Source organism: Fusarium poae, chromosome 3 (assembly GCF_019609905.1).
Source record: "Fusarium poae strain DAOMC 252244 chromosome 3, whole genome shotgun sequence".
Lineage (NCBI taxonomy): Eukaryota > Fungi > Ascomycota > Sordariomycetes > Hypocreales > Nectriaceae > Fusarium > Fusarium poae.
In genome coordinates, this window is record NC_058401.1 from 3,666,333 (window position 1) to 3,678,459 (window position 12,127).

A 12,127-nucleotide genomic window follows, 5' to 3' on the forward strand; every position below is an offset into this window, starting at 1 on the left:
AATCATGAACGGTGCCGCTTCTTCACCAAGGGCCAAGAGAAAGGCCCCTGGCTCGCCCGACCTGCCTCCCCCCGCCAAACGAGCCATCAACGGCAAGCACTCTCCCAACGACAACACTCCCGACATTGTCGATTTCGATGGCCAGTCCGACATAAGCGACGATCTTCACCCTCATGCTATGTACATTGGGACACCAGGGAGCTTGGGCGAGTGGCAGGACACGATTCAAAAGGTCGTGCGCAACGTTGTCGCGATTCGCTTCTGCCAGACTTGCTCCTTTGATACCGATGCCGCTTTGACTAGTGAAGCCACCGGATATGTTGTTGATTCTGAACGAGGGTGCGGTTTCCCCTCTGCCGCCCTTGAAAGGCAATACTAACGACTGTCTAGATACATCCTTACCAACCGTCACGTTGTTGGAGCCGGACCCTTCTGGGGCCACTGTGTCTTTGACAACCACGAGGAAGTCGACTGCTATCCCGTATACCGCGATCCCGTTCACGATTTTGGAATTCTTCGTTACGACCCCAAAGCGATCAAGTACATGCATATCGACGGCCTCGAATTGCGACCCGACCTTGCAAAGGGTATGCGCTCCCTGGAAACACCGAAATCGTCCACTCATCGCTAACATATTTTCAGTTGGTACCGAAATCCGAGTCGTGGGTAACGATGCCGGCGAAAAACTCAGCATTCTTTCCGGCATTATTTCCCGTCTGGATCGAAATGCACCCGAATACGGCGAAGGCTACAGCGACTTCAACACGTGTTACTACCAGGCCAATGCCGCCGCCAGTGGAGGAAGTTCTGGAAGTCCCGTCGTGAACAAGGATGGATGCGCTGTCGCACTTCAAGCTGGCGGTCGCTCGGATGGAGCTTCAACAGACTATTTCCTTCCTTTGGATAGGCCACTGCGTGCTCTTCAATGTATTCAGAATGGCAAGCCTGTCACACGTGGTGACATTCAATGCCAATTCCTTCTTAAGCCATTTGACGAGTGCCGCAGACTGGGGCTGAGCCCTGAATGGGAGGCGGCCATGCGCAAGCAATTTCCAGAGGAGACCAACATGCTTGTAGCCGAGATTGTCCTTCCCCAGGGCCCTTCAGACAAGAATATCGAGGAGGGAGACGTTCTGATCAAGGTGAACGGCGAACTTATCACTCAGTTCATCAGACTTGACGACATTTTGGACTCCAATGTTGGTAACACCATCAAGCTGCACCTCCAACGTGGTGGGGAGGATGTGGAGGTAGAACTTGAGGTCGGAGATCTCCACAAGATCACCCCTGACCGTTTTGTTTCAGTGGCGGGTGCCAGCTTCCACGATTTGTCCTACCAGCAAGCAAGACTTTATGCCGTCGCTGTCAAGGGTGTCTATGTATGCGAGTCAGCTGGATCTTTCCGGTTTGATAATACGGATAATGGCTGGATTGTCCAAACAATCGACCATAAAAAAGTGCCAGACCTTGACACATTCATCCAAGTGATGAAGGCCATTCCAGATCGCGCCAGAGTTGTTGTCACATACAAGCACCTTCGTGATCTGCACACTCTCAATACCACTGTCGCCTACATTGACCGGCATTGGGCGTCGAAGATGAAGCTCGCTGTCCGAAATGATGAGTCTGGCGTCTGGGACTTCACTGACCTCGGAGATCCTCTACCTCCTGTTCCACCTATTCGAAGATCTGCATCATTCATCGAGCTGGAGCATATGCCGCACCCTGGCATCGCAAATCTGATTCACAGCTTCGTCCACATCAACTGCACCATGCCCTTGAAGCTTGACGGTTTCCCCAAGAACCGTCGTTGGGGCATGGGTCTGGTGATTGATGCAGAGAAGGGTCTCGTCTTGATCTCCAGGGCTATTGTCCCTTATGATCTTTGCGACATTACTGTCACTATTGCTGACTCTATCATTGTTGAGGGCAAGGTAGTTTTCTTACACCCCCTTCAGAACTACGCCATCATCCAGTACGACCCGTCTCTTGTGGATGCGCCTGTGAAGAGCGCCAGATTGAGTAACGAGGTCCTCACTCAAGGCGCCAAGACGTACTTTTTGGGTTACAACAGGATTGGGCGCGTTGTACATGGCTCTACTAGTGTCACCGAGATCACAGCGGTGGCGATTCCCGCCAACTCTGGCGCTCCCCGCTACCGCGCCGTCAATGTCGATGCCATTACGATTGATAGCAATCTCGGCTCGACTTGTAACAGCGGTGTTCTTGTCGCGCCCGATGGCACTGTCCAAGCTCTATGGCTTAGCTATCTTGGAGAGCGTAACCCGCATAGCTCGCGGGACGAAGAGTACTACCTCGGTCTTGGCACCAAGACTCTACTCCCTGTGGTAGAGTCAGTCCAGAAGGGCGTCAACCCTAAACTCCGCATCTTGTCCGTTGAGTTTAGATCAGTTCAGATGTCCCAAGCATCAGTCATGGGTGTTTCAGATGAATGGATTAAGAAGGTTACCCAGGCCAATAGATCCCATCACCAACTTTTCATGGTTAGCAAGCGAACATTTGAGCGAGTCAACCAGCCGGTATCCCTACTGGAAGGAGATATCATTCTCACTCTAAATGGCAAGATCTGCACTACCATCTCGGACTTTGACTTGATGTACTCACATGAGTTGCTCGATGTCGTTATCGTCCGCGAATGTGAGGAGATGCAACTTCAGATCCCTACTGTTTCTGCAGACGATATCGAGACGGACCATGCCGTTTCGTTCTGCGGTGCTATCCTTCACAGACCCCATCAAGCTGTTCGCCAACAGATCAGCAAGCTGCACAGTGAGGTGTATGTGTCTAGTCGAATTAGGGGTTCACCTGCCTACCAGTATGGAGTTGCACCAACTAACTTTATCACTCATGTCAACGGTACTCCCACGCCTGATATCCCATCTTTCATTGCTGCAACCCGAGAGATCCCGGACAATACCTGTAAGTCAAATTTCTCTAGTTCATAACAAAGCATAGTCAAGCTAACCAGACACAGACTTCCGTCTCAAGGCTGTGACATTCGACAATGTACCATGGGTGATCACTATGAAGAAGAACGACCACTACTTCCCTACAATGGAGTGGATCAAGGACGACAAGGAGGCCTGCGGATGGCGCCGAGTCACATACGAAGGCAGCGATGTGTTCAAGGGCGAGGCGATCGATGGTGTAGCCCCGGTCGCCGAAGATGCCGATATGGAGTAAGCATCTGCCTACGCAGAGCTGCGCATCCCCAACAGAAAGAGGGAGTGTACCAAACAGGATTACAAAGGGAATGATAGAACTAGGATACGGCGTTATATGGCGATGAAGGATTCCGTTGTCAAGGTCATCTGGAGCTGTGAGACAGCCCTTGAGTAGGGGCCAATTTGCTTGTTGGTTCATAGGAGAGCTGTACACTTATATGGATGGACTGGATGTCTGTCAATGTTGAAGAATTTCACAATCACTCTGCATGAACAGGGTAGAACTTTTTTGTCTTATTTTAAATTAGCTAAAATCACAGTCTAAATAGCATAAAGTGACCAACTAGATTTGTTTCTTGTACTTCAAGCGACCAAGTTTTCTGATATCCCGAGATATATACCTTGCAGCAAATGGACAGTCAGGGGCAGGAAAACTTACGTTATTGCTTATTTATATTTTTCTCTGGTGATTTTATCAGGTAAGAAAAAAGAAGGTGTCTATTATTATTATGATTTTTATAGAGATTTTATTCTCATATAAAGTTAACTTAATTGAATCTTATTAAAAAGTATAGCTTTATAACCTTGAAATATTATTTTTTGAATCAAAAGGCTACTGTTTAAGAGCATCTTATTTCTTTATAAAATGATTGAAAGTCTTATCCTATGTGATACCTTCCTTGCAGCAAGCTTCCAGGATCGGCCTGATCCGGATGAAGCTGTGGTGGGGCTCAAGACTTCCCCAGTGAGAATGAGCTCATAGCGTCTGGGCGTCTGAGTTCCGTCGCAACATGTACACAGTTGGGTACAGCTTTGTCTGCCTATTCCATCCTACCCCTCCACTATCTTTTACTATACCATCTCATCTCCTCGCCCTGTTTTTCTATCAAAGATATTTCCTCGTTCAATCCTCATAAACTAATCTTATACAATTCCTCATTTATTCATCATGCCGCCTAGTGCCAGTCTCATAGTAAGATGCCCCTCTTCAGAAACCCGCGCTTCCCCGCCATGATGCGCCAGTCCAGTCGCACACAGCTGATCCAGTAACATAACTAATATGCGCACTCAACTCAATAGACAAAGCTCAAGGTTCAGCTCAAGCTAACCATTGCGCGCCTGCGCATGGTGCAGCAGCGCGATGAGCAGCTTGGAAAGACCGCGCGGAGAGCCATGGCCCAACTCCTTGAGGCTGGCAAGGAGGACTCGGCCCGCATCCGTGTTGAGAATATCATCCGATCCGACATCACCTCCGAGCTTCACGAAATTCTCGAACTCTACTGCGAACTCCTGCTTGCGCGGTCCGGACTGCTAGAGGCACATACCGTTGACCCCGGACTGGAGGAGGCGATTCAGAGTCTCATTTACGCTGCGCCCAAGACAGAGATCAAAGAGCTCGGAACTGTGAGGACACTTTTGGCGGAGAAGTACGGAAAAGAATATGTTCTTGCGGCAACGGAGAACGCGGATAAAAAGGTCAACGAGAAAGTTGTCAAGAAGCTCAGCGTCACGCCCCCCAGAGAAGAGCTTGTCGTTGGTTATCTCGAGGAAATCGCCAGGGCTTATGGCGTCGACTGGCCCAAGCGAGAGGCCGTATCGCCACCTCCGGAGTTACTCGACGAAGACGAAGAAGCCGATGACGATGAGGACGAACCATCTGGTGGACAGAAGCAAAGGGCTGTACCTCTCACCACAGACTCCAAGGATTCAGTCCTAAACACGCCCGTCAAGAAATTAGCTGCTGGAGGTCCCACGAGTCCATTGACGGTGACACCACCGCGGATGACGACTGACAACATACATCCCAAGGTGACGTTGGGATCCGTCGAGTTGAAACCGAGCAAGAAGATGGAGGCGGCAGCGCGAAAGAGTGAGCCTGATGGGTCGATTCCTGACCTCGGGGACCTTGAAAGGAGGTTTGCGGCTTTGAAGAAGAGGTGATTGATCAGTTGAGATGAGTTCAAGTTGTTCATGGATACTGCGTGATATGTGGAGTTTAAAGGTGTTTGTCAATTCATTATGTCGAGCTTGTGGTAGAAATCATATGGATCTAGACGGCGACTTTGAGCTTGACTTGGTACTGTCAGATCATTGTCGGACTGGCAAATATCACCATTTAACAGGCCAATTTATTGAAACCTCTCATTTTCCATTAGGGGTGGAGAGGCCCTCTTTCTCATCAGTCGCTGGCAACAAAAGTCAAGTTCCTTCTCACGGCGGGTCGGGACAATCCAATGATCAGAACAAAGATTTGGAACCAACCTCTGAGTAGGTCAATTATATGAGAACGTGTGGCTTCCAAATGACCATCTGATAGTAGAGAGCCATTGCAACAAGCAGAAACAACAGCAATGGTATATTCTTGATACTGTGGATGCCTCCACTAAACGCCCCAACTCCAACCTGCCTCCTTATGATGTTCAAAATACAAATTATAGCTCCTGTATGAATAAATACTGCGAAAAGGCATTGGGTATTCCCGTATTTGTTTGAGCCTTGAATCGTGGGATGCGCGGCTTATTCTAATTTGTCGAGATGTTCCAACCGCGTGAGCACAACCTGCTTGCTCGTCTCTTCGATCTCGCCCGCCAAAAACACCTCGTCGAGGATGGCATAAACCTTGTAGAAGTTGAAGACAAGGTCAAGCTCGCAGACGTTTCCGAAAAAGGCATCGAGGACCTCGACAAAGAAGTGAATGGCCTCGAGGAACGCCAGCTCGTTATCGTTTGTGTCGACGCAAGCGCAAAAGAAGAGACCGGCGTAGCGGCGGTAGACGATCTTGTTGTTGCGGAACTCGACAAAGTTGGACTGGTATTTCTGATCGCGGGGCGCAACGAGGCGGTGGACTTCGCCCTTGAGCTTGATCTTTTGCTCGTCACTGAAAGGGGCGTACCATTTGGCGAGACGAGTCTTGCCCCTGAGAAACGTTAGTACGAGAACAATAACAATAACAATGTACGATTGAGCGCATTGAAACTTACTGTCTATTTTGAATGAGAATAAAAGAAAGCATGTTGAAGTCAAGGCTAAAGGTTTAAAACGGGGTTTATTTGAGAAAGGAGGATTGCGATAGTTAAGGTAGCATGGATAAGCTGTCGTTGTTGGGAGGCTGTCGCGGAATACAGGTACTAGATTGATTGGGTGGCGCTACAATCACTCATCAGTGTATTGGAGAAACAGAGACAAAATTAATGGGTCAGCTTGTGCGCCGTTGATCGGACTTTCTATCCTGATTATTTCTGTAACCTTTCGGAGCCTTCTGAACCCACTGTGACCGTGCCACACAAAAGCACAGTGCCACAGGTGCTAAAGGCGCTACCTCTTTACTCATTGTTCATATATGGAGACGGTCAAAATCATTTATATTTTCTTAATCATTAAATTTCCTAACAAGAATATGCATGTGACTGACTGTCAACACAGCAATTGATATGGGTATCCCTCGAAGTCTAATGCGAAATCGGTCAACACAGCAATAACTACCAAGTATCTTTTAAGGCTATGACTCTCAAAGTCTGCCCTGACTCCGCTACCTACCTATCCAGGGATTCCGCACTAGCGACAAAGACCTTTCCAATAGACCGGCATTCCAACCCCTGCAACTATAAGAATGTCGTTAGGTTGCCTGTAGATGTTTTTGATATGTAGTTGGTTTTTAGTGTTAAAGCGGTAATTTTACAAGATATTCGATTGGCTGGTAGTTATATCTGTGTTGTGTAAGTTGGCTGGCCCACACCGGCAGTCCTCTATGTTACATACACATCAACATAACTGCCCATCATGTCTATCGACAAAGCACTCATTATAAAGGTAATGCAGGCATCATTCGCATCTATCGCTTCCATCGCTTGCGTCATCAGTCAACCAGCAATGGACGCCCTTGGTCCATGCACCTTCCTCGCTCCGATGTTGATCGTATTTGCCCACCCGGCACAAAGGACTGACCTTTGCTTCAAGACTGTTCTGAAGACAGTATTGGGCACAGCAGCCGGTGTTTCTTAGTCTGTCTTCGGCCTCTGGCTCTCCAGTTTCTGCTTTTCGGAAAACGAAGGAGCGGCATATGCCATACGCGGCATATTTCTTACCATAGGTACATTGTTCCATGGATACCTCAGATCTGCCGCCCCCGAATCCACGCTGGTTGGCATTTTCGAACTCTTAGCCTGCCTTATTGTACTACTCGGAAAACAAGACCATGTATCGCTATCGGCGCTTACAAACGTCATGTATCCAACCTTGGTTGGCGCTGGCGTCACGTTGTTCATCAATCTAACCATGTTTCCCGAGTTTATCACACCTGGTCAAGATTTCCTTCCCATGACCTCCACAGGCCACGGCATACCTGAGAACACAAGGCGTAATAGGAACTGGTTTGCCAGATGGATAGCTCCGCTTCCTGGTCCTCTCAAAACCTCTGAAGGCCATTGTTGTCCAGCGCCGGTTTCTATCGTACTCGCGATAATCCGGGGCTTCGAATCGGCAAACAGAAAGCTCCAACGTCAATCGGACCACCTCCGTTATGCCGCTAAATTCACGTTTGGAATCATACTCCTCAGTTGGCCGGCACTCACCACATGGAACGAATAGTACTCGGATATCCGTGGTGTGTGGGCTCCCATGCAAATGCTCCTTCTTTTTAAAGCAGAGGCAGGAGCATCTATCGAGTCCTTCGGCAGCCGGTTTCTAGGTGTTCTCGTTGGTGGTATGATAGGACTTCTATCCTGTGCCATCGTGCTCGGCAACAGAGTTGCTGTGGTCGCATTTCTTACGGTAGGCGCCATCCTATTTTCTTACATCCAATTCGGTCAACCCGATTATATCGGGGCTGCCGTGATGGGCTCCATCACCATGTCTGTAGTTGCACTGAGTAAGTGTCAATCTTCGCTTGCTCATAATTAGATGTACTAATGTGACCAGCTACTGTCAACGGCGATGGCACTATCGAATATGAGTGTTACTGCAGGGTAGGTACTTTTATAATATCGGGACTTGTGACTCAGGGGTTGGAGCTGATCGGTTGAAGCGGACAAACATATGAAAGGCGGTAGGCAAACAGTGGTATAATTATAATAGGACAACAATCAGTCGACGATTTATGACTTTGCCAGTCTCCATACTCAAACTCCATGCAAAACAACCCAAGTACAATAGAAACATTGACTAAAAGATGTTGAGTGGCGTATGTTGTGAAATTCGAGTTCCGTTGAGCATAGCCCTTGACTTCTTGGGCCGCTGTTGCAACCTCCGAGACCCCTCCTGAACATGGCGAGGCTCAATTGGCGTTTTGCCCTCGCTGGGAAAGTCGAACAAGGCACCCTCGTGTTTTCGCTTCTTTGCGGTGCCGACATTATCTCCTCCATTCTGTGCGCGGACCAGATCCTCTTGCTCCTTGACCTTGAGTGCCATCTCAGTCAGGGTCTGGACCATTTCGAAAGTCAGAAAACCGAGGATGTCGACAATATCATCTGACGGTTTGCTATCGGTGACAATACCGAAACCAGCCCACTCTCTGAATCGCTTACCCTTTCGGTATGTAAAAGAAGCCTGCCGATATTCGGACCACGTTACGTACTCCTCTTTGGTCATGGCTTTGGTGCGCTCATCGGCCTTGCGCAAACGCTGCAGCGTAATGTAATTCATCTCTTCCTCTTCTTCATCCTCCTCATCTTCGCGCTCGGGCACCTCGACGTTGTAGTACGACGAGGGCTCCCACGGTAGACCGACCTTTGCCTTTTTGTTCTTCTTGGATGCTTCATCCGTGGTGTTGTCGCCCGTCGCGACTGGGTCATCGCCAGCTGCGAGGTCGGCGTCTGCACCCTTGTCATCTGAATCTTTGACGTTCTTGCGGACGTCCTTCCAAGATAAGAAAGTGCGCAGGCGAGAAACTTTTGCCTGGTCATGGCGGATCTGGAAGATCAGATCGTTGATGCTGATTGATTTTGAGCCGCGACGCGATGCAAGCTCGGTACAGTTTCGGAGCTGAGATGGGATGAGATGGGATGAGAAGACCAGATGGAAGAGAGGAGGGAGGCTCACCAGTTCTATTACTTGTTGGCGGACGATGTCCTCGATGATACTTGTAGTTTCGACGGGAGGCTCTGCAGTTTCGCCGGAAACATACATCATTTGGCTGATTTCCTGGCGATACTTGTACGCCTTGTTATCTTTTGCCTCGGCCATTTTGTCGTGATTTGGGTGGGATATGATGGTTTATGCGTATGAGCCTCAACAGTCCAGGATGAATTATAGTTGACTGACAAGACTTGTTGTCTTGGTCCTCAACAGTTGATTCAAGAGTTACTGAACCCTACGTTTTGTAACTTAAAACCTCAGAGCGAGGGGAAAAGTCAGTATTAGATATTAGAAATCGCGTAGAACCACCAGATTGAGAATGATGAATGTGTCAAGTGAGATGAGCTTGTTTGAGGACGTTACCTTTGATAGGGCGCCGTAGTAATGCCGTCCGTGCTAGCTCGTACGAATGATTAATAACTATGAATACATGCGACTTTGGTTTGAGTCATAGGCAGCATAAGAGAAGTCGTACAATGATTATTTGGTTCTGGGGTTTGATGATAATGTTTGTCTCCTTGGCTTGTCGGGGGACCAGGTTCGCGACCGTGCTGCGATGATGATAGGCTAAACTCAATTAGGAAGTATATTATTCCGTGACTTATCATGCCGGGACAGTGTTGGTCAATATGTACAAGAACTTTCTATAAACATGATATTCATGATTTTGCTGATTTTATCTAGATTATTGCCTAGGCCCCCGCCTGAATGCCTCTCCAATTCCCAAACCCGCTCCCTCTTGAAGCCCAAACAACGATATAATGCGCCGCCAACAGCTTCCACTCCTCAACCTCATCTAGCCCCTCCAGGTAATCCACACGCTGCTTCTCCTCCGGCGGTACCCAGCTCTGCCAGATGTCTTCAATTGTCATGTGCTGCACGGTCTCGAAACCGGCCTTGCTCATCCGCGCTCGCTGGTCATCGGGCGTAGGGTACATCTTGAGAGTGGGCATCTCTATGCGTCGCGCTGCAAGATTTGATACCATCATCTTACCAAATGCGTCATCTGGGCGGATGGGCTCGTAGACGATGGTTGCGAGGTTTGGTATACGTGATGTGAAGAAGTTGAGCACGTCCGACGCTTCGGTCCCGTTGAGATAGCAGAGGCAGCATTCCGACAAGAGCAGCGTAGGGATGTCGGTGCGAAGGCCGGGAAGATTAATCTCGGGGTTCTCTTGCGGTGTTTCTTGGGTATCATGATCCTCCTTTGACGCCTTAGACAGAGAAAAGTTGCGCAAGTCTTGGCCATGACAATAGTATTCACCTCCTGCAGGTGTACTCAACCAGGAGTGCTCTGTCAGTTGCGTAACATTTGTCAAGATGTTTCTTAGCGCAGGTACAGCTTGAACAGTCCATAGCTTCTTTGATGTCACGACTTCAAAATCAAGCTCATGATAGACCAATCCAGGGCGAGCCTTGGAAGCGAATAGTCGAAAGGGTCGTGTATCAGTACCAGCACCTAGCGAAACGATTTGTTTCGGTGCAGGACCTGACTCAACACCTTGATCCACACTGAGGAATGATTCGATAAGAGTATCAAGAGAAATTGTCCTTGTATATGTTCCTACACAAAGTCGGTTCAGTAAAGATAGAAGTCATGATGGAAGGCTCAAGCCAACGCACCTCTGTTGATGATGGGAAGTCGTCTGGCTGATGGACCAACAGAGCTTTGGACAAAGTACTGAGCATAAGGATCATCCAGATAGCCAAGATCGACGGCGCTTAGTCTCGAGACAGAGGCATCAGTATCAGTGCCTTGAATGGTGGAGTCGTGAGTGGCAGATGAGGAGGCATGGCCGCCTCTCCCTCTTCCACGACCGCGACCTCCGCGAGCGCTTCGAAGAGAACTGAGGAGGTTCGGTATCTCGGGGGCGGGCATTATATATACTGTAAAGATTCAGAGTGAGAGTGAGGGCATTCAGAAGTGTACCAGGTCCGTAGGTTGATCCGGCCGAGGAGTCGTTGAGAAGCTGTGTCCCACTGAATGTAGCCAGTGACGTCGGTTTTTACAAGGTCATGATTGCGGGGCATTCTTTGCTTAAGTGTAGGTAACATAAGACACATACAATAGATAATATGAATGGCTTTTATAGCATGAATACATTTGTTTCATATTCTATTTATCTAATGCGAATCAGTGGAAGATGATCGCCCGTTGGACCTGTTCCAAGGTTTCAGATGTTGGAGAATTGGTCCGAGTTATAGTCAGCTAACAGCCTGCGACTTTGAGGCAGCGACTGCCTAGTTCCAGGGGTCCCATCCTCAAAGGAATGTTAAGAATACGCCTCTGTATGTATATCTATCATTAGGTAGGTAGTCCTGAGTACGGCAATTGATATGGGTATCCCTCGAAGTCTAATGCGAAATCGATAGATGCAGCTTCGTCACGAAAAATAGGGCTCTTAGAATAAATAAAAAGATGCATGTTTTGTCTCTTGGTTGTGGTGATTACGTGTATTATGTGTGAAGATAAAAGTCATTGCCTAATCCGGCAACCACCGACAAAGATATGGTTGATCAACTATACCTATATCAAATCAACAGAAAAACATATATCAAACAAGAATGCTATCATTTGGACCAAGGTAAATAAATTCAAAACATCAATTAGGTTAGTAGTTTGTGCACCTGTCATGTACTTTCATATTGATGATAATGTAGGACTTGTACGTCCTTCTGCAGATCAATAAACCAGGGGGCTGTGCATCATCCTTTTCGCCCCCCCAGTTGGGGGCCCTTTAGCCTCCTAGCCTCCGTCATGGGCTGGATCGGGTGCCTAAATTAGTTTTAGTTTCAGTACACGCAGCTGACAACTTAGACTAAAGACCCCCAGCACCTTCTCATTCCATTAAAATCAACCCATCCCTTCC

At 48.3% G+C, this 12,127-nt stretch overlaps 5 protein-coding genes across 5 annotated transcripts; 2 read left to right on the forward strand and 3 right to left on the reverse strand.

Moving 5' to 3' along the window:
* Positions 1-4: 4 nt before the first annotated feature.
* Positions 5-3,204, forward strand: FPOAC1_008603 (uncharacterized protein; the record flags this gene model as incomplete). The annotated part of the gene is made up of 4 exons (XM_044853044.1): positions 5-339; positions 391-587; positions 643-2,940; positions 2,996-3,204. The coding sequence occupies 4 exons, from the start codon at positions 5-7 to the stop codon at positions 3,202-3,204; spliced, it is 3,039 nt and encodes a 1,012-aa protein (XP_044705714.1).
* A 930-nt stretch (positions 3,205-4,134) lies between these two features.
* Positions 4,135-5,126, forward strand: FPOAC1_008604 (uncharacterized protein; the record flags this gene model as incomplete). Its single annotated transcript, XM_044853045.1, has 2 exons — positions 4,135-4,158; positions 4,266-5,126. 2 exons carry the CDS (start codon positions 4,135-4,137, stop codon positions 5,124-5,126), a joined length of 885 nt encoding a protein of 294 aa, XP_044705715.1.
* A 576-nt stretch (positions 5,127-5,702) lies between these two features.
* On the reverse strand, positions 5,703-6,198 carry APS2 (AP-2 complex subunit sigma; the record flags this gene model as incomplete). Its single annotated transcript, XM_044853046.1, has 2 exons — positions 5,703-6,102; positions 6,167-6,198. 2 exons carry the CDS (start codon positions 6,196-6,198, stop codon positions 5,703-5,705), a joined length of 432 nt encoding a protein of 143 aa, XP_044705716.1.
* A 1,801-nt stretch (positions 6,199-7,999) lies between these two features.
* FPOAC1_008606 (uncharacterized protein) lies at positions 8,000-9,365 on the reverse strand (the record flags this gene model as incomplete). Its single annotated transcript, XM_044853047.1, has 4 exons — positions 8,000-8,048; positions 8,100-8,123; positions 8,347-9,164; positions 9,222-9,365. 4 exons carry the CDS (start codon positions 9,363-9,365, stop codon positions 8,000-8,002), a joined length of 1,035 nt encoding a protein of 344 aa, XP_044705717.1.
* A 584-nt stretch (positions 9,366-9,949) lies between these two features.
* PPM1 (carboxy methyl transferase for protein phosphatase 2A) lies at positions 9,950-11,136 on the reverse strand (the record flags this gene model as incomplete). Its single annotated transcript, XM_044853048.1, has 2 exons — positions 9,950-10,821; positions 10,881-11,136. The coding sequence occupies 2 exons, from the start codon at positions 11,134-11,136 to the stop codon at positions 9,950-9,952; spliced, it is 1,128 nt and encodes a 375-aa protein (XP_044705718.1).
* Between the last annotated feature and the right edge of the window lie 991 nt (positions 11,137-12,127).